The sequence below is a fragment of the Rissa tridactyla genome, chromosome 13 (genome assembly GCF_028500815.1).
Source record: "Rissa tridactyla isolate bRisTri1 chromosome 13, bRisTri1.patW.cur.20221130, whole genome shotgun sequence".
NCBI classification, from domain to species: Eukaryota; Metazoa; Chordata; class Aves; order Charadriiformes; family Laridae; genus Rissa; species Rissa tridactyla.
In genome coordinates, this window is record NC_071478.1 from 5,705,927 (window position 1) to 5,727,775 (window position 21,849).

General features: G+C 45.2%; 1 protein-coding gene across 10 annotated transcripts in view; it reads right to left on the bottom strand.

Moving 5' to 3' along the window:
• PITPNM2 (phosphatidylinositol transfer protein membrane associated 2) overlaps window positions 1–21,849 on the bottom strand; it is a 138,400-nt gene that overhangs the window by 18,874 nt on the left and 97,677 nt on the right. For 7 of the 10 annotated variants that reach the window (XM_054220109.1, XM_054220111.1, XM_054220114.1 and 4 more), the window contains 10 exons: window positions 19,446–19,541; window positions 15,514–15,618; window positions 14,550–14,620; window positions 11,010–11,254; window positions 10,331–10,520; window positions 9,141–9,260; window positions 8,569–8,780; window positions 3,534–3,709; window positions 2,979–3,149; window positions 122–271 (listed from right to left, as the gene is read on the bottom strand). In XM_054220109.1, coding sequence (XP_054076084.1) covers window positions 122–271; window positions 2,979–3,149; window positions 3,534–3,709; window positions 8,569–8,780; window positions 9,141–9,260; window positions 10,331–10,520; window positions 11,010–11,254; window positions 14,550–14,620; window positions 15,514–15,618; window positions 19,446–19,541 — 1,536 coding nt within the window. The remainder of the gene's footprint in view (window positions 1–121; window positions 272–2,978; window positions 3,150–3,533; window positions 3,710–8,568; window positions 8,781–9,140; window positions 9,261–10,330; window positions 10,521–11,009; window positions 11,255–14,549; window positions 14,621–15,513; window positions 15,619–19,445; window positions 19,542–21,849) is intronic. The other 3 variants (XM_054220113.1, XM_054220116.1, XM_054220115.1) reach the window with 1 other exon arrangement.

Here is a 21,849-nt window from a genome sequence, read left to right on the forward strand (position 1 = left end):
TCATGTGGCCCAGCCTGAGACACAGCATGAAGATTTCAACTCCAGGAGGCAACAGTATGATCTCCAAAAAGCACCCCAAGTACCCAACACCATAGACAATACAAAAGTGTAGATTACACACACTCAGCAAAACCAGCACTTTTATTGGAAACATCTTGCCAATTCAGTACGGGAACGGGGATACTTGTTTCCATGAAGCTGTCCTGGTGCTGGAGAGCACCCAGAGGGCTACTTTCCATGAGGAGGATGGGATTGTTCTGGATTGTCTCAACTAGAAGCAGATGGGAAAAAAAAAAACAAAAACAGAAGGACAAAGAACAACAGACATGCGGCCACAAAGTGTTAACATACAAACAGTTACAACCGAGCACTTCAACTATGAGTCTTCAATGAAAGGACAACCTTCAAATAGAGTAAAAGAAACAAAACACGGGTGACTTTCCAAATAGACTTACATCAGAGAGAATAACTGGTAGCAGAGGAGAGCACAACAATGGCATTTCAACAACAAAAGAAAAGGGAGTCCTCTTAACCAGCTCCTCCAATCAGCCAAATCCATAAAAACCCAGCAGATCCGGAGAAATCTTTTTACTACGTGAAAAAAAAGTATGCTCTAAGGGGAGATTTCCTTGAATCAGACTCACAGCCTACACAGTGCAAAGCACAGGAGTAAGCAAGGATGTGAATTTGATTTCACTCTGCAAGTTGGTTGTAATGAAACAGGGACCCAACATTTAGTACAGATGGGAAAACAAAACAAAACAAAGTCTAAGAGGCTTTCTGAATCGTGGACTTTAAATAAGCTAGCTATCTGCATGAGGAAATACGCACAAGCAGTGTTACACAAGGTTTCGTACATAACTAATTATAATTGAGCACCTGAATTTTACATGATCACCAAATCATATAGCTTAATTATAGCAGCAATTAACTTTTCTGGAGCGCCCTACAGTGAACACTAACTTCAGTAGCAACTTTGCAAATCATGGTTAGAACAGTCCTTCTGGGTAATGTGTAAATCACAACATGGAAATTTTGACTCTAATGGAAAGGAATAGCCTGTTATTTTATGACAAGCAAATGAAGAGGCTTTGTTTTACATGAGAAGCGAATTTAAAGCTGCCTTTTTGTCAGTTCAATGCATCACAGCAGAGCAGCATCTCTTAAAATAACAAGGCTCAAACCTGGAGAGGGTTTTGAAATCACTCTACCCTTCTTACAGTTGAGCTAATTGCTGTTTAACTCCTCTCCGCTACATAGCAAGTGTCTCTCTAAACACAGTCAACCCAACAAAGGTCTAGGGAGACACAGCAAACTAACAAGATCCCTGCTGTTGCACAGAACGATAACCAGAACGCAGGTCGCTCCGTGTCAACGGGGCTTCTACCTCTGGTTTCAGTGAGAACAGGGGATTCAAAATGTATTTAAGAGGAATACGGTAAGATGTTTAGGATATTTTTTTTTTTATTATTTTTTTTTTTAAGAAGCCACTTGCAGCTGATACCTAGAACACGCCCAAAAAGCAAATTGCTTTTCAGGTTGCTATGGATTCCCTGAGCTGTTGTAACTGGACTGGGTACAAATGTAATTGTGGGTGGATCCATTTTTAAAAGTGTAAAAGTGTTGCAGCAAGATCTTTGCTAAATTTGACAAGCGAGTGGGGCCTGCAGAAAGTATTTTATTCACTTTATCAAACTCGGGTTTTAGTTTATATCCATTTAACAAATCAGACGTCCAGATTCAGCAATTACAATACAATCTTTAGAGATACTGATACGTAGCAGACCACTGCTTTGCATTTTCAATTTAAAAGTGAAGCAGAGTATCGCCAGAATTATTCGTCTCTAGATACACATTCCTCTTCATTTAGTCCTGGCTGATTCAAATATTAAATAAACGAAAAGCTACTTTGGGAAAAAAAACAACCAACAACCAAATCCCAACCTTTCTAGCTGGTGGCTTTGATATTCTCCTCTGGTTTGCCAGCATGATTTCCTGTGTGCTGTAGTCTAGCTTTATAGTAGCGACTCTTAGTTGCAATGTTGACTTTAAGTAGCTATTGACTAACAACCTCTAACAAGGGCAAAATTACGGTGCAGTTCTTCCTGCCCCAAAGCCTTGACTCTGCAGGGAACCAAAGCTTTAGGTGAAGCAGAAAGGTCAAATTTAGTTCTGCACAGTGAGGGGTGAGCTTCCCTGAGAGCTCCTTGCAATGCGAGCCTGCACTGAAATGGCAACGGACCATGAGAGTCTAGGCACAGAAGTGAGGTGAAGATGGTAGGAAATATAATTTATTTTATTAGATCAACTGCAAGAGCACTGATGTAATGGGAGCTGAGGCAGGGCATGGTCAGGACACAGTTGTTTCAAATGCAACCCAGTAAGACAAAAGGGCATGCACACAGCCATTTCATTCGTTACTGCCGCAATTGGGGTAGAGCAAGTGAAGAGGCCACTGATGGCGGAGCCATCCTAGGTATCCTGAGACGATTAAATGCCTCATTGGCAAGGTGGCAAAGGGCAAGGCACTGTCACCAGCCCACTGCTCTGCAGTAGCCTGTCCCATGACAAAGCACACATTGCAACCAAGTAAATCATCTCGTTATCTCACTGTTGACTCTGCTCCTTCCAGTCTTCACTGGCCCTCCAGACATCAACGTCCTAAACTCAGCCAAGTGAATCGTCTTTCATTCAGTCCCAACCACAAGCACCAGCTTGGGTGTAAAACAGGGACCTTCGCAGAGAGGTCACCACATCATGACTCTCAGCAGCTGATGGCCTTTGTGTGACAAATGAAGGGCATACAGGTCACAAGGCACTGATTTTATTGGAAGAAAACTACTTTTCTAGAAAATCAGGAATCAGGCTAACATTATAGGGCCAATTCTCTTTCTTGTCATTCCCAATTGCTTTGATAATTTCATGTAAAGTGTGGATATAACCCTTCAGACAGCTAATATGGATCCAAAGTGACTTACCCAGAACAGCAGAGTTGCCATCACCCAGCGGAAACCTCTGGTAACGGGGAATATTAAAGGGGGGCAAAAGGTAAAACTTCCTCTCCAGAAGAGGCTCGAGGCGTGAAGCAGACGGGTCTGCAGGGTGGAACAGGTTATAGACCTGCTGACAAGCTGGTCTGAGCTGAAAGACTAAAAAGATGGAGAAGAAAACCCCTCAAGTATCAAAAGATTATTTGTTAGATTACTGTAAATATTTGTCTGTAAAAAGGACAACTGTCGGGTTAAAAAAAAGAGCTGAAGATTTATCATCTCCCTCATCTTCCAGTCTAATTTATCACAATATTTATAGACTCAAAAATTGCACGGTATTTTTAATGTTTGGAAGTCCATTGCAAATAAATTGTATAATCAGTATCAGCTAGAGCACACAGTGATCTGCTTCCTTACGATGCAATAAATATTATATAGAGATGTTTGTTTTTTACCAGTTTGTCTCAGCAGATTACTGTATTTGTAGCAGGAGGTGCTTATGCCATCCACTAAGTGAGTTCAGCAGTTTACATCAGGACTTACTGTCAAGAGCTGGAATGACAGTTTTTCGCAGTGCGAGAACCAGACCCAAGGGAGAACCAAAAAGGAAGAAGTCGGTGATCTCAAATTCAAACTTTCCAATATTTCCTCCATCCAACATAGTAGAGCTACTAGATCGCCTGGATCCTGGGTCATTTTTCAGCACACTAGAATGTAAACTGGGATAAGAACAGAAAATAAAGTCAATTTTTTTTTCCCATGCTGTTTTCCCTTAATTGAAGGCCAGATAAGTGATTGACAGTGAATATAATTTCTATCTCTTTAGTGAAGGGACTGTGACAATCAACCCACCATGCCTCGGTACTGTAGTTTCACTAGCCAGTAAAATACCTCCCCCAAAACAATTACCCCATTACATTGGCATCATTTAGACTGTACAAATCCAAGCTTCAAGTGGGTTCATTTACACACTCCTATCTCCTCAAAACGTTTATTCTTTGAGGAGTCAAAATCTTGGTTGATGCTAGTAGGATAGTCGTTTGCAAGATAAAATAACCAGCAAGGCAAAATTTCTAGAGTAGCAGGGAAAAAAGCAGGTTTACGGCGATTCACTCTATTACACGTTACTGCTATGCTTTCTGGTCGTCAACATTTGAGTTCCTTCCATGACCTCATTCTCAAATGTTACGGAAAGCTGTGCTTACCTATTTCTTCCTCGTGGAAGTAGTTGGACAAATGTTATAGGATTGAAACGGAAAAAGAAAACAGGAGAGGAGAGACAAAAAGAAAGATCAAAATCTGCGAGAGGGTTTCTAATATCCTTGTGCACCAACCGAGATGCACCACAGCTTCCATGCACTTTGGTGTGTGGCAAATTTGCAATTTCATGCAATTTGGGTGTGGCATTCCCTGGGAATGGGAATTTGGAGTAATTAACTCAGTGGCCACATGGTAAATTGTATTTATTGTGCACCCAGGACTATCCTGCTTCTCTTTTGCCCATGAGGCCACAGCTGTCAAGTTACTACCAAACTACTTCTCAATCCCAGCCCAACAACTCCAGGTAACTGTACCAAAAAGAATAATGATATAAAACATGTCTAGATTTCCCTTCCTCTTTCAAGTGTCAAATCTCTTTGTAAAATTCAACTTGTGCGCAGTGCAGGCGGGGCAACGCACACGTTTAACACAGAGATATAAATTCATATCTCACTTAGACACCGAGGAAGAAGCAGCAGGAACTCTTAGATGAAAATCCTGGGAATCCTCCCCCAGGAAGAGGTGCTTCTTTGCAGCCTACATCTGGGATTAGACAACGAAATGACAGGTGGGTAACACTAATAACCTCGTGCACAAAAGGGTTTCTGAGATTCTTCTGTTACCACCCAAAAGCAATAAAGCTGCAATTTCTTCTGCTCTCCAGGTTCTACAGATTCAGACGGCAGCCTTGCTGGGTTATCATCGTTATAATTAGAAGCAGAGAGTTGAAGAGAGAATACCAGCATGACTTAACAGGGCGTTTGCAAACACTTTAAAAAGCATCCGAGGAGCTTCTATAAGATATGTAGGATAAAAGGATACCACAGCGGTTGGGTTGGATAAAAGGTTTACTGGCCCGGAGTCAGGGATGATGCAAATGCAAGAGTCTCTTGCCAGCTCTGTGGCCCCAAGTCAAAATCCCAGGTGGCCACCAGCACTTGCCATGTCTCTGTACGTGATAGCACTTGCTCATCAAGGCCACTTCTGAAAGCAGCGTGCTGGCTGCCCGGCTGGGCAGCGACGTCCCAGCACTGCTCATGGGAACAGGGCTGCTCCCTCCTCACCATCTGTAGCACCGGAGCAGTTGCTCGCACACACGCCTCCTCTGGGACAGCCAGTCAATAAACGAACAGCTGCAAATACTCACACATTTGAGAAGTCGCTCAGACTTCGTTCTCCTGCTTTTGCAAATAATGCGTTATTGCAGTGACAGCACCTCTGCTGACTGCCACTCCCAACCAATGCTGAAAAACCTTCTTCTCATGCCGCACTGTCACGTATTCCCTGAAGGTGCATGTAAACACATGCACGCTACTATTCTCCCTGTTACCAGCTGCAGGGAAATAACAACCTTACTTATGTCAGACACACATATCACAGAAAGTCAAAACAGTGATGTCAAAAGCAAGAGGAAGAAGAGGTTACAGCAGTGACAGCTAAAATGAGCGTGTTCCCATTTCTGTGATGTGAACGAGCTTCCTCAAGATCACGCTGCCAAGACGTGCAACGTTGAAACACATTTAAAAACAAGCCACCTTCAGTGAAGCTACAATTATTTTAGCTGACAGGACTGCAATGCATTAAGTTTGCTGTGTGTGAGGAATACAAAGTTATTTAGAACACACTCAGTTTTGCTGAAGACAGGGCGACAGCAATGCGATTCAAACGAAGGCACAAAAGGAAAGACCATCCTGATGGCAGGTGTGTTACGGCAGGACGGGTGCAAGGGGTTTTTGGTGTATTCCATCCATCTTCCCACAGCATCTCTTCATGGGGAACGGAAGAGAACGAGAGCGCTCATACCGCTCAGCAATTTGGACAGCTTCTCTCCTTTTACTGGGAACTTGATAGTCTTTTTAGCAATCAAAGAAATGAGAGCCAAGGGGAAGTCTGAATCCGTCATGCTCCAAGCAACCCACAGTGCCCTGTTCTCCCTTTAAAAAGCAGCAGATGTACTGTGTGCATTAATTAAACAAGAGCTTATGGATTTCAGAAGCAAATCAACTCATTTACAATAATACAAGTACAGCACAGCCAGAAATAATGTAGTTGTGCAGAAGGACTGAATTTAAAAATAAATGTGTGATCGTAATCTCCAGATGCTGCTCTGGCTTGCTGGGCATTATCCCAGAGAAGCATGTTGGTCTGATACATGAATAAAAATGAGTGTCTTTGGCACAAGCCGAAATCTGCAATCGGCACGGACAGAAAGGCCCCCGTTTGCCAGGCTGCCTCTCTGCTGTACCCATTAGGAAAACTTGGCTCTGCTCTGCCGATCTCCTGCACGAAGCCACGTCACATCAGGGCTTGGTTTTAATACGGGAAAATCATTACTTTGTGACAGAGAGGCCGAAGGGGCATTCTGCTGACTCTGTGCTGCTCGGTAATGACGGCTGTAAGCACAAGGTCCAGGGCCGGGTCAGGGAGTGACGCCCTGCTGTCACGCAGGAGGGGAAGAGGTGAATCACTGCACCCCAGCCTCCCCTGCCCCAGGGAGCGGAGGGGGACAGGTGTGGAGAGAGCTCGTACAGCACCTTCAACCTGCCCCTTTCCCTGGGGGAATCTTCCTCTTGAGCCATGAGAAGAGACTCGTTTTTGACCCAAGGTCTAAAGGTAGATTTAAAAGATATAAAACTCTTCAAGGAGTAAAGATGCACCAATCCATCAGAGCACTGAACACCAACAGCCCTTGCCAGGGACCTCCAAGTGCTTCACGCTGTGAGTGGGCACAATCCTTTGGAGATGGAACGGGAAGGACCAGGACAAAGCTATCTGAAATGACAAACTGTGCAATCCATTACCCACATCAGGCCCAGTGCTTATTCTAAACTAGATGTCAAACTGCAGCAAGATGCCGGCCCGCTTTCCTTAGCTCAGTCCATGCCCCTGAGGTCAAGAACAAGGAGGAGAGCAAGCATATTTTTTCATGACTAGTATTTTCTCCTGTAATACAGGAGGCTGTTTTGATAAGGTATGAACAAGAGACTGATTGCCTTTTATTAACCTGCTGGAAATAGCTAGGAAGCTTATTGTGTTTTTTGTAAACGCAGCTGTCTTTCTGAATATAGTATCTCTCTGCACCAACGACATTCACTTTGATACTTTCTCCTACGAATCTTTTATAAAAGAAGCCCTGACGTGGCAGGACAACACGAGTCCTTGTACTGGAGCAACGACTGGAAGTAACGAAGGAGGGGCAGAAGTGCAGGACAAGCCTTCAGCTCGGCACAGGGCAAAAGGAACAGCCTTGGGTGCCATTACTGCAGGCAATGGTGTTTGCTGCGGAGGGGGCGTTGCTCCCCCATACCTGGGACACGGGGGAAGAGGCATTAAGAGGATGTTGCAGTTCCTCTGGATGTGCAGGAGGAAAAGGTCTGGGCTCTCCAGTTCCACAGGCTGAAGAAGATGTTTCAGCCAGAAAAAGCCTATGGGCTTTCAGAAGTAATCACTGAATGATCAACGGCAATGGGAAGACTGCTATGAAAATGTCATCGGTTATGTTAACCGATACGTTCCTGAAGTCCATTTGAAGAAGCTTAGGAATGTGATATGGGGGACTTTGATAGCGAGTAACGAATTTGAAACATGACCTTGGTGCAACAGAGCGGCCCTGGCAGGGGACAGAACACAACCCCTGTCCCTGCTCCATACAGGGGACTCGGGCTGCTTTGCCGAACAGTCGCACAGACAGAACAATTCTCACGTGCAGTTGAAGGTTGCTCCATGAACAAGCCAACCAGCTAGGGTTCAGGATGTGTCATCCCGAGCATCCCAGCACCGCTACAGCAGAAACCTACTCCTGTGACAGGAAAGGGCACTGCAGTTCAATCTCACACTTGAACTAGGCCAATATCAAAGGATACTCGGCTCACCCCCACCTTTCCCAAGAACAGACCAGCCAACTCAAAAATCAACTGTCAGAGATGCTTTGAAATTAATGCGACACTGGATTCCCAGTTCTCCTTCACTGTCTTCCCTCGCACGATTTCTACATTTGCTTTATGACGTCCATCCCGCACTTGCAGCACAGCAAAAAAGCAGTTACCCGATTGCTGTCAGGCAACAGGATGAAGGGCTTCTTGCCATTGCAATACAGATGCAGTAGAGCAGCTGGATTCTCTCACTGCCACTCAGGAAGAGTGCTGTTAAATATTTTTTTTTTGCATATACAACACACTGAAATTCATACCCCTCTAATCTAAATTAAACACTTTCCTCCACCTTGCTTATTACAGGATGACAAAGCAACAATCAGGTTCCACAGATGCATCAATCTCAGCTCTGGAATATTCCTGGTTCTGTTCCTTCAAAACCTTACCTTGAAAGAAAGGCTTGATGCTGCTTTATCGTGTCCAGTTCATAGGTTGATGAATCACTCCTTTTTCGTGGCAGCTGCTTCTTTGGATCTTCTCCGTTGCTATGGGGAATATCAATGTTGCTCCTGCTGAGGTGTCTGCTGGCTTCCAGATTAGAGCCACCGGAACAATAGCTGTTGTTCACCGTTATTCCAGGAGACAGGAGGTCAGTATCCTGGGATTTGAAATATATGGATTTAGCAGGAATACACCCACATTATACCCGTCTCCTCCCATCCTCCTTTCCCCATCTACCCCAAGATCCAGTCGAGGGAAATACAATATCTCAGACCAAACAACTTCCTAAGGGTGTGGGTGAAGCAGGTGCGGGTGATGCTTCACACCAGAGGGTGAAGCATCCCTGTTCAGAGCAAATGCACCCAAATTGAGACACGTATGCACCTTAAGACACATTTGCCATGGATAAGGAGGAGAGTCTTTGTGTTTCATGAGACGATCCTTACTAAAACCAGGGGCCACGGAGGCACTGTGGCCAGCAGACCTATTCCCAGTAGACACTGGGAGCCAGCATTACCTGGACACTCACAACGCTTCCTCGCCGACTGCTGTTCTGGCTCTCAGACACAGTCTGATTGCTGTAGCATAAGGCGTCAAATCCCAGGATTCCTCCAACACAGTCCCCTACCAAGCAGACCTGAAAAGGCAACAGAAGCAGGGGAGGAGGAAAAAAAAGCCCCTTGACTTCAGTTCAGAGATGACAGTTAAACGGAGTGCTGGATTATACCTAGGAAAGCCACAATATCAGGATGCCCAGTGCTTTCATCAATAAAACTATTCTGTCAATGAACCATTGACAATGAACTATTCTGTCCACTCATACCCTGCAGACTCTCATCAGCGAACACAGCTGATGTGTTCTGGCTGTCCCCACCAGCCGACTGGAGTGAAGTAAAAGCAACACAGAGCACTCATCACGGCGCTAACTCCAGCCGCAGGAAACCAAGCTCGATTGCCTCCTTGCCAGTTGTCTGTGCGACTTCAGGCAAGCTTCCCGGTGCTTCTGCCCCCTGTTTGTGCCCTGAGGAGATAACGCTGTCCTGCTTCCAAGGGTATTAAGCAGACAGGCACAATAAAGCACCGAGACCCCCGGGCAGGAGAGGGCTGTCCGGGTCCCCAGGCACAGCGCTGGCTGGGAACAAGCTCAGGGTGGATAAATCACACTACAGCAGGGGAATGTGACGGCCGGCCCAATAGCTCAAACCTCGTGGGGCGAGAGTCGCTTTGCTCACAGAGGTGCAAGGCTTAGTCACGGTCTTTTATTGGGCGCAGCAGCTACGCCATCTCAAAAAAGAAACCCACTCCTGTGACAACTCCAGCGTGAGCTGCTGAAGGTCCTTAGAAGATGGGAATGCTTAAACAGCCTTGGTTTGCAAGGGGAGCAGAGATCACATTTAGTAACAAAAGTAGCATTCCTGATTTGGAAAGGTGTGTCATGCTGAAAATTGATTAACTTCACAGCTTTGTAGCTTCATTTCTGAACACAAGCTCAGACTTTACTTTGAATCCCAAAGGCTCAAGACAGAGCATAAGCAATAATCTCTCCCTCTCAGAAAGAAAGGAATGGAAGCACAACACTTTCTTATTGCAGCTCAACACTGTCATGTTTCCATCCCTCCTGAGAGATTAATGGAAAAGAGAGCTTCAGAAGGAAATCGCTTCCCTTGCTCTTCCTTTCATTGTGGCTATAAACAGCCGCTGGCTCACCTGGCCATTGAATGACGTGCCCTCCTGGGATCTGATGAACTCGCTGTAGGCCTGGTTGGCTCTGACGATGACTGTGGCTACCGCTTCTTGGTATTGGGGGGACGATGTTGCTAGCAGAGGGAGTGCAGCAAGGGGAATGTGATCCTGGCTGTTGGACAGGCAGCCTTCATCGTAGCTATATGGGCTGAGGCTGGATAGGGCAAGAGGCATTGGAAATATTCAGCCTAACACACAGAGCAGGAAAAACCATTTGCAGACAGTATAGTAGTCAGTATCGTGGCTCATTAAAAAAAAGCCTCAAGATAGAAAGGCCATTTATTCCACTGTGAATGGGTGAGAGCTTAATAAATCTTTCCCTCCCATCAAACGTAAATCTTCAAGGACAACATACTTACATTGCTAGAACAACTCTCAGACAAGGAATTAAAGCCTTAGTATTTATTGGATTAATTAGAATAAATCAATCTCAGAACTCTTACTGCATGATTACTGTATTCACTTCAGCTAAGTATGAAATCGAGATTGAATGCCTCGCTGGTATATTAATAAGTGCATTCTCAAAGCATGGTCAGAGCTTTCAATACTACATGCAGAACACTTCAGGGATGCAAAAAAAGAAACAAAAACCAAGAGTGAAATTCTGTATGTTTCTCTCTGTGACAAAGTTGCATCAACTTACCTGGACACCAGCGAAAATGCTTCAGAGCAGATGGCTGGGCAAGGGACTAGCCTGATGGCAATGTGTCCAAGAGCAGCTGGGTAATGTACCCTCATCACTGTGTCAAACACCGTCGCGATGGTGTTGACATCCCCTTGCTTAGAGCTCTGATCACCACTTCCTGAGTCCAGGATGTTCCCTCCATGGAGTACCAAGAGGAGGACATGGATTTTACTTGGCTGCATTAATGGCTGTACCGATTCATCCTAGGGGGGAACGAAAGAGAGCACGGTAGAAAGGCTTATTTTACAAATAGGTTATGTTTGGTCCAAGTGCATTTTATGCAAATTTTATAACCTTTTCTCCCCTAAGCTCACATATGGTGCGTACAATAAACACACTATCCACATCAAATCCAGTCAGGGATGAGGCAAACAACAACTTGTGAAGGAAGGTATTTCCAGCAGAAACAGTATTAGCCATGATACAAGGCCTTGGCACCCCCATCTAGAGGGCTGAGTTCAGTTTGGGCCATCCACACGCAAAGGTAACGGCAGCATAAGGACAAGAAGCACGGAGACTTCCCGAACAGAGACTGAAAGAGTTTGGCTTGATTTGCTTCACAAAGCTACCCAAGAATAAAATGTCTGCTCTCAAACACAGTGGAGGTGAGGAAAGCAAGCTCGGGAAGGAGGAGAGGCGCTTAAGTCAAAGGACAGTGCAAGCGCAAGCACAGGAGTCTAAGCCGATCCTGAATAAGCGTAGACTGAAAGTCAGGTTTCTAAACGCAAGAGAGAGGAGATTTTAGAATAATATCTACAGGTTTGTCCGTAAGAAACTAAACGGTCTTCAGGAAGGAATGTGGTTAATTTATGGAAGTGGGCATTAAATACACCTGGATACAACAGGTGAGAACCCGGCTGCTCCTTCCAGGTCTCTTACCCTGCACGCGTGCATGCACAAACGCACACACACGGCCTCAGCCAAAGTGACTGTCCTAAGCAGAATGTATGCTGAAAGTTAAAAAAAGAAATTGCAAAAAATTGTGACCAGGTAAAACACGGCAGCAGTAAAGACATTACTTGGGTGCATAAGGGTGGAAAAATAAAGAAATAAAAGATGGGTGTTGCTTTCTGTTGGGGTGCTGAGCTCAGCTGCAGCAGTCGACAGTAAAACACATTCAGCAAAATTAACAAAACAAGGTCAAACAGGTCAGCAAGTGGCAAGTTACTGGGGAAAGAAGCTGGAGGAAGGGATCAGTCATTGCATCTGCTTGCCTACCACAGAAGTTATAAATAAGACTCTAGATTTGCTTACGCTGTTGCAAAAGAGGAACTGAAGAGAAAAAACTTCAAGACCCCACGACCCAAGGACTGGCCGACACCTGGCTCAGAGACTGCTGCATGAGCACAGTCAAGGTGTTTATTTTGGCTGCCCAGGTCATTTGTGTATGATGTTGAAGCAATTCCTTGCCTAAACAGACAGGCTGTGGCCTGGGGGAAGGAGGGAACTGTATCTGAACTCCAGAGCAGGTTATCATTAACGGAGCAGCTGTAAGCCCAACCCTGATGCCCCAGGAGCAGGTACAAGAGCATCCATTTGTACTGGTCGCATACGATATACAACAGAGCAGTAACTATTTTTAATACCTGTCTGTTACCAGGGCTTTTGTTGCTTACAGCTCCCATATGGGCTCAAATCCCCACCCCAACACCTTTGAGATACACGAAAGCAGACACTGATCTTTCCTCCCGTGCCTTATCCCTCGTGCTAGCAGACAACATTCGAGAACATCCTGGGCAATTCCCCGTAGAGGCAGAGCAATAGCCAGCGGGATGGAGTGTGGAAGGGGTGGAGGGCAGCAGTATTTTTCCATTTGGCAAATTCTTCTCATTTTAGCATCTCTAGTCACCTGTTGTCCTGTGAGCAGCGACTGAGCCCCTGACAAACCTGCTGGTGGGAGGGAAGCATGCCCAGGCACACATTAGCAACCTAACAACTAGCTTACATTTTTACCAGATAATGTTAAAGCGTGTCTTAATACACAGCCCACCAGAAAGTATTAAAATTCACATCCAAGTCTGTAATAAAGATTTTCCAGACCTCCTGCATAAGAATGGCCTTTAATTATTTAGTACCATTGCACTGTATTAATGCCTGCTCTTTAAACCTTTTTGGATTCCAGTTTACAGTGCCTGCAAGGTGAGCTTTTGCCTGGCTGGAGGCATGGGAGGAGCGCTCTCAGCATCTCAGCACTGCCTTTGCTTTCAGACAAATGTTTTAAGTGCTCATTCAGAGAACAACATGAGTCACGGAGCTCAGGTCATCGGGAGGTTTATCAGCAGTCATTTGGAGGCACCCTTGCCTTTCAGTTCATTAACCTCTGCTTTTGAAGGAAGTGGGGAACATGCAAGCAACTGCTGATTAGTTTAGGGATGGAGGTGGCTATTTAGAACTTTCTTGTAAGATCTGGAGTCTCTTAAGACACCGGATTCTTGAACTACCTTTTGGTGATGGAGGCTCTTACCCCGAAAATCCCTGCAGTGGTGGCTAGGAATGTCATACTATTGTAGTAGACTAATTGTGAACAACTACAAATAACTGTCTTTTTCATCTCACTTTGAAGCCTGTTCTTTTTCTAAAATGAAGGCAGAAATTGGAGGGAGTTGAGATCGTGCAGCCCTCTGAAGACGACAATAAGTTCCCCACACCACCTTGAGCTCTAAGAGAAATCTTAGGGTTGTGACTTGCTTATCTTGAAGTGGCTAGTGCCGTTCCTGTCCCTAGCCATACGCTCTCCCCTTGGCCTTTGAGCTCTCTCAGTCTATTATGAAAAAGCCAAACTACCGTGAACCTACAGCCTGGCACACAGAGTAATACTAAATCCACGCTCGCGGTCTTTGACAGACCACGACATAACTTAGGCCCTCTGCAAGCAGCTACATCATCTCTGCGGAGCAGCCAGGCAGATTAAGGGCAGGATGACTACAGCCACTCCAAGACACGCTGCCTCACTAGCACGCTGAACTGCAAAAGCCTGTATGCTCAAGTCTAGAAAGCTGGGGTGACTGGGCATTATTTATTTATTATTATTTTGTCCAGAGTGCCGACACAGGCTATGCTATAACTGGTTTCCAAACCAGCTCTAAAAGAGTGGGCTACAGCCGAGCTGTGTCCCTTGGACCAGCGCAGCCTGCACCCTGCTGCTGCAGCAACGCGGCTCTCCCGCTCACACCTCCAGGGTAGCTCATTCTGCATTAGCAGGAGAGCTCTACCCAGCAGTGCCTCGGGCAGCAGTTATCCCCACAGGATTAGTATTTTTTTCCAGCTGGATACCTGACACTGCCTGCAAACCACCGAGCATTTTCTATATGATGTTCTAAAGATGGGTGAAATAATCCCTTAAACCTGGCCCTGAAGTACACAGCATGCTGGTGTGGCTCCAAATGACACACAAAGACAATAGACCCCTTGCAGCAAAGGGAGCCGATTGCCCCATTTACCTCACACGGACACTTTCCAGCAACAAAGGATCTCCTTACAAGAAACGGAAGCACTTACTTCAATGATGCTGAGCCTCTCCACGCTGGAGCCAACGTGGTACTCTGCTGATGTCTCGTGATACAAGTCACCTGGAAGCACAGAGGTTTAAAACATCAGCGCTGCAAGATGCTGTCCGGCAAAGATGCTCTTCTCCAAAGACACTGTTTGTGCCAATGCCCCTCAGCCTCTTCTGCCTCACATCTCCTTCATGATTTCATCAAATTGCCCCCTCCCTCCCTCCCTCCCTCCCGGGAAGCCCGGGTAATGCTGGGTCACTTATTTTCCAGCGATATCTCATAACCTTGGGAAGCGCTGAGGACATTAGCGAGCTCTTCTCTCGCTACAGGGACCCAGCACCATTGCTTTATTAAGCACGGCAACAACGGGAAATCCCTGCACAATTGTCAGAAACAATTGGTTTGTGGGAAAATGAAAGGAATTGCTTGAACCGTGCTGGGGTAGCAGAGATCTGATGTGTTCATATGTCTGTGCTTACACAGGCTGACTTTGTACCAGAAAGCTTAAGTGTCATCTTCCACCGTGCTGCTACACGAATCGATCTGGCTGAGGAGCCAGCTTCCTTTCAAAATCTCATAACGATGAGCAGAAAATAAAACGAAGGCAAATATAGACAAGATCAAAGGACGGAGGCAAGAGGAAAGCAGAGTCAGGAGAAATTCAAGTAATTCGGAACGGAGCTGGAATATTTCATCATTATATGAGAGAATCCTGGCTGTTGCACAAAGGAGCCTAAACCAACGCGGAAAAGAAAAGAGAATCAAGAGCTATCCCAACTCCCACTAGGCAATTCTTTTTCGGCAGCACTGGCCAGTCATCCTTCTGCTCTGTCTCAGCTTCTCCTTTTGTGAGATGAAGATAACAAGTTTTACCTTTTTCAGAATGTGGCTGTAACAATTACCTGGAAATACTGTAAAATATCACATGCAGTTTTTACTTAAAAAAAAAAAAAATAAAAAATTACCCTGGACATCATCGCATTCGGGGGTTTCAATTTTATCCATCAGATCATTGGAACTCCATTTGGTTATTTCTTTCGGGAACATTTCCTCATTGTCAGACAAGTCCTCTTTAAAAAACAGATTTTTTTGAGAGTCACACATACAGATATGTATACAGACAAGAGCACAGAACAGAATTTTAAATAAAAGTAAGGCCCCATAGCTCTATGTAATCTTATAAACATTCGAATGGCTTAAGTCATAACAAAACATGACACTTTACCAGCTTATGTTATACAGAAACCACAGCACTATTTGAATAGTAAATAAAATGTTTTAGTTGCATGTTTTTACCAAACAAAGCTCCTAAAGGTGTGGAAAAAATAACAAAATGGTTTTTTAATGCTACCATTTCAGGCACCAAGTTTGATGTTTTTCTTGCTATGCTTTCTGACGATGCTAAAGCTAAAGCAGCCAGGATGCTCCAGTACAGGAGCAAAGACAAAGTAATATTTGCTACTGGGATCCTCCCAGACCTGTCTGAAAGCTGCTGGAGGTCTCTGGGGGAAGCAGTGACAAGGATCACTATTGTTAATAGGACCGAACACCTAAAAAGGCATGAGTAATAAAGGAAATGTGAACTCCCTGGGATATCTTTAGCCTGATTTCCTTAGGAGATGAGACTCGTTTGATCACACTGAGCGCAATGTCTCTGCCATTTCCCTCCTACTTCAGGATCTTCTGAATCCCCTGGCTCATTTCAACTACACTTGATAAAGAATTAGGGTCCCAAAAATATTGTTCCTAGAAGCGTAATTAAAAGGAAGGGGCATACAAAGGAGAGACCCTATAAAACACCCACAGTAGCACCCCAAACATGAACAAGTATCCAGAACAAGTATCCTCCTGTGGAGGAATCACTAAGCAGGCATTAGCAGCCATAGCGCTGAACGAATTCATCCCAGTGCCCCCACCGGACACCCCCCCGCCTGCTGGCCCGGGCAAGGTTATCCAGCACACATGGACTTCCCCCATGGGAAGCTGAGCTCACTCTCAGCCCAAGTCTGAACGCAGGGAGGCCAGTCTGGACCCGAGAAAGGGCTCACAAAAATGTTTACATCAAACCAGAGGTCCTCTGAGACAGCGGCAGCCTGGTGGCTCCTTTATCGGGTGAGAGCAGGGACCCAGCGTGAGGACGCTGCGGCCTCCACGCTTTGTGCTTAATCCTGGCAGGTTCTTGGGAAGGAAAGAGAGTCCCGAAGCTCCCACCTGAACCCCTGGGAAACCAAACAGCAGCAATTCGAGTCTTACAAAGATGCCTTTGGTATGGGCTGCTGTCTCCTTTTTTTTTTTCCCCTCCGTTCTCTTTTCTTTTTTTACATTAAGGATGTATCTTTTATCGTCACAGAGGTTAAGTGCTTTCTAATTTATTTATTGTTCTGTGCTTAGTATTTCTTTCCTGAAAATTTTGGGCTTGTAAATTTAATAAAGAGTTATAACCATAATAATAACAGCAGCAATTACAGATGTCTTGAAAATCTAAAAGCTGTAATCTTCGGAGTCCCAGCCTAGGATTCCCCCTTTCTTGTTGCTGTACAGTGACTAAGAAAAATAATTACTTGGAAGAATCCGAGGATGAGAAATAAAAAGATTACGAAATATATTCATCTTTTCACCAAATCTGAGCAATACCTTAAAAAATAATATGAAGGGGACTAAGTGCAGAGCAAAGCAAAGACCAATTATTTTTAGGAGTTTCTATTTACTCTTTGACCATAAAAACAGAGCGACCTGGAAACTTCGCATCAGCATGCCATTTCCTTTTTCAGCTATGGAAAAAATCTGAGTAAATCCCCATTTCCCTGCACAAGGGAGTGCAGAGCTACCTGTTCCGAGCAACTGGAAAGCACAAGCACGCAACACATGCTGGCAGAGAATTAAGAGGACGACTGTACTCAAAGCTCTTCCAGCAACTTAATCTAAATATTAAACTTATTTCCATGAGAGGTTTAATTACAGTCCTTATTGCTGCTCAAGTGATCACTGCATGGGATATTACTCCCGTTATTAGCATTCATTACAGGATAGATATTAGATATTACTGTATTTGTCACTATCTGTACCAGAGTATGCCAGTGAATGAGGATGAGTGGGAAGCCGGCGACAAGAAATCTTCTTGGGCTCAGGTTACACCCACTGCACTGCGAGGAAACGCGTGTGTGTATATGGGAAGCACTTCTGAGGAGCTCTGCTCGGTGTTGACTCACATCCTGGTCTGTGCCAGTTCCCATGGCACCGACCCCGCGAGCCTCCCAGCAGGATGAGCCGCAAGCGGGTGCTTCATCCCTGCTCACAGACCCGGGGCTGGGACATGGCATCTGCGGGCCAAGGGGCAACACGAGGTCCCTCCCGAAGAGAGGGCTGCGCTGATGAGCCCGCATCAAGGCTTCAGCTCCTAAGCCAGAATCCCATCAGACTGGGCAGACTTTGCAAACCCAACTGTGAGGGCTGGGGAGGACAATCTGTACGTAAACAGAGACACGCTGTGTGCTAGCGCAAGAGGAGCTGCTTTTTCTGTTAGCAAGCTCCTCTAAGTACGGCAACAGAGGTGCCGACACCAACCGTGGCACAAGGCTCATTTTTGTTAATTCTCCTTCCCAGGCCTGTTAGGAGCATGTCAGGGATTCCCTGGGGACCCGGATCCCAGGCAGAGCTGTCTGATCCCAATTTTATTACTGAGTAATTAAAAAGGCAAAAAAGAGGGTGGATAGCAATGATGCCGTTTCGATGACTCACTCCTCTTTTCTTGTATGTATATTGCTACAATAAATCCCTCGCATAGTTTTTGTAGATGCTACATAAGTTAATAAATAGGGACACTTAAACTAAATTGGCCCTTCTCCTTCCAGGCAAGAGAGACATTCATCCCCCGACTTGCACGCACCCCGGCCACTTAAGCTGCTCTATTGTGCAAGTCACTCCTCTACGATGGCATGCCACTTTTTACCCCAGAATTTGAGATGTATGGTAAACACATGATGCGAGAACTCTTCTGGAAGACGATACCATCAAATTTTTGGAGACTGAAATTTAGCCAAACATCAGTGAAATCCAGATGAACGTCAGTGAAATTCTGCTTTACAGAACCGGGGCATCATCTTTTAACAACTGCATTTCACAGAAAGGTCACCAACTTCATCAGCACACGTTGCGCATCCAACTCAGATTAGCATTACAAGCTGAGAGAAGAGTCCATCTGTTGCCAGTAGAGATGGAGCCTTTCAGGCTTAAATGCACATTAAGTACAATATATAAAAGGAGTGCAGTGGAACAGAGCTTCTTCACAGGCACACGCACAGAGAAAAAAAAATACCACAGCTTTCTCCTAATACGGATAGTCAAAATTACTTTGAGAATTCTGGAATCAACACTGATTAATTTTGGCACCTGAAGTACCTTGTTGCATTCACTATTGTCTTTCTTGGAATGGGAAAATAAGGAGTTAATAAAGGCAAATTTGGGTCTCTTCAGGCCCAGACAGGACAATTAATCATATCTCCTACTGATTAAAAAATAAATTAGAAAAATAATCAGTCATACTGAATCAGAATCATTAGGACACACCCACAGTCCAGTTAGTATTGCTGAATTTCACCCACATTCATTTGCACCAAATAAAATACAGCTCCGAAGGTTACGACTGTTTAAGATCCCTTCAAACAGATCACGCTGAATCTGAAATGTCGCTACATGAAATCTAAGAGTCTGCTGGGTGATGCTGGGGATGCTTGAAGAAGCTGCACTGGTGCTGCACGGATCTTGGTTAGAAAGGAACAGACTTCAAACAAAGCAAAAAGTCTCGCTTCCTTCCCCACTCACCCCCCACCCTCATGCCTTCCGTTCTCTTACCCCACCATTTCAGGGAACAAACGACGGTGATTTAGGCTCCACATACCATGTGCATCAAAGAATTCATCATCTGAGCTGTCATCTGAATCCCTGGCAATGCTCTGCATCCTCCACTCGGAGATACTATGGCGTGAGGGACTTGCTGGAAAAAACAAAAAAGCCTTACGTGATACGCTACACCGACAAGACGGAGAGTTCCCAACATGATCTTTGCTGGAGGAAGAGTCGTGTGTTCTCTATGAAAATTCACTGCTGCAATATTAAAAACACAAAACCCCGATGATGCTGGTGTGATGTCAGTGTACCGCTTTACAGATCCTGTTTGTTTACTGTTGTTAGAACCTGCCAGCAAGATGCTACATTAAAGCAAGCTGTTTGTATCACTCCTATGCTATTTTGAATGGCAGCTATTTATAATTGTTAGTAGGACGTGCAAAATCAGCTGGGTTTTAAAGTTTGCAATTAGGAAGGAAGCAGGCTGATTGGAAGCTTTCTCTGTGCCTCTAATCAGCACACAAACCATGCCTCTGCTTCGCTAACTTTCGGGTGGGTAGCTAAGCAGAGCAGCCTGCATAGAAATAATCTGTTTTCTGGAAGGAAATTGCTTCCACACAAATTGGATTAGAGATCTATTTAAACTTTAAACTTGAATGATTTAAACAACATGCTACCCAACTACTTCGTAGGGAACTGTCAGAGCGGCTGTCCTGACGGAGCGAGGAGAAAACCCAACGGGTCCTTCTTGTTCCTGTTTGCCCTCCCCTTCTCACACCTACCTGCTCCCTTTCATTTTCCCCTCCAGAGTTCTCCGTGCTATATATAAACATGGTACGCCTTCTTTCTTTTTTCTTTTTTTTTTTTTTTCCCCCTCAGATATAATTTAGCAATGATCCAGCCTGAGCTCTTCTTGGCTGAACTCGTTACGGAACAGCCGTCTACGAAAGGGAGCACTGTCCAGAGAACGACAGGAGGGAGCTTTTCTCCCCTCTTTTGGACGGCTCTTGCATGTCACACGGCGCACACAAAGCGCTTGCAGCAGCCACCTAACCTAACGCTGCAAAAACCTGAGGAGACTGACGAATTCTCGTTTAGCATATACAAAGACGCTGAAAGGTTCTGGTTACTGTGACAGCTGCATGAGCCGTTCCGTGCTATTGTTGTAACAGCGCTAAATCTGTAAGTCAAATTCTTCTAATTTTGCCACCCGGTTGCCACATGGAAAAGAGGATGGAGACCCGGTGCAGAGTCATCTAATTGCAGCTCAGCATCGGCTCAGCAGCCCCCAACTACCCCACGCCCACCCCTTCGGGAGCAGCGAGCGAGGAGGCTGGCAGAGCAGAGCTAATTCACGCTGGAGTGACGTCAAGGCACTCACATAATAGTTGCTAAAAATAGAGCATATTATAACACATGGGATGGCGACAAGGGTCCTGCTATCACCAGAGGTCTCGCTCGGATGGTATAGAAAGGACCAAAATCTTTTGCAGAGAAGGCGTTGCTTTTTCCAGCTGGAGGTAGCGGTAAGGCGAGACAGCCCTCCTTGCTTCCATATGCTAATACGCTGCCAGCATGACGAAGGATTAAAATATCTGCATGACGTACTCCCCAGCACATCACAATTCATTTCTTTCATTACTTTTTCTTGTAAAAGCCGAGACATTCTGCAGTTTAAAAGAAATTCACGCTTTGCTACCAGTGAAAACCTTCAAGTGAAATCCTAAGAGGTCTGAAAACTACAGCTTCCAATGAACACGTCAGCACTGGCAGAGGGGGTTCATTACAAAGAGCATAATGAGAGATGGACACATCAATATAAAATCCTGGTACAAATAAAGTAGCCAGCATTTTTATCTTTATACAATGATTTATGAAGCAGCTGGTACGTTCTTCCCTGGGGCTCACTCCAGTGAGTCATCGCAAGGTAAAACTACTGCTCATCTCTCATTCACCCCGCGATGCAATCAGCGATGGAGTGGTAAATAAAAATGGAGACTCAACTCACAATAGTTAATGCAAATGAGAGATGGAGAAGCTTCACTCACCCAAGATGTCCCCTTCCACTGTCACTGGAAGAAATGCTGTCTCTTGGGGTTTACAGAAAAAATCAAGATTTTTTTTTTGCCCTCTTGCTGTGACGGCTATTACCCAGCCATCAGCTGCGCTTGGCAAAAAGGAGAGGGAATTGCTGAGGGTTCAAGCCATCTGCCTGTAACTCGCTGAGGACTCACCCCTTTGTACAGAATGGTCTGAGGAAGGGAAGAGTTTAACGCAACAAAAGAAGGGTGACTGCCGAGGGAGAGGTGAGTAAGAAAATTCAGGACTTGAGTCTTTACAGGGTATCCTTAGGGGCTTTAACAGCAAAATCCTGAAAGCTTGCCGAATGGCATTTAAAAGGGAACATAAACGCGATCCACGGTCCCACCTAATCGCAGGCTGTGAGGTTTGGTTTC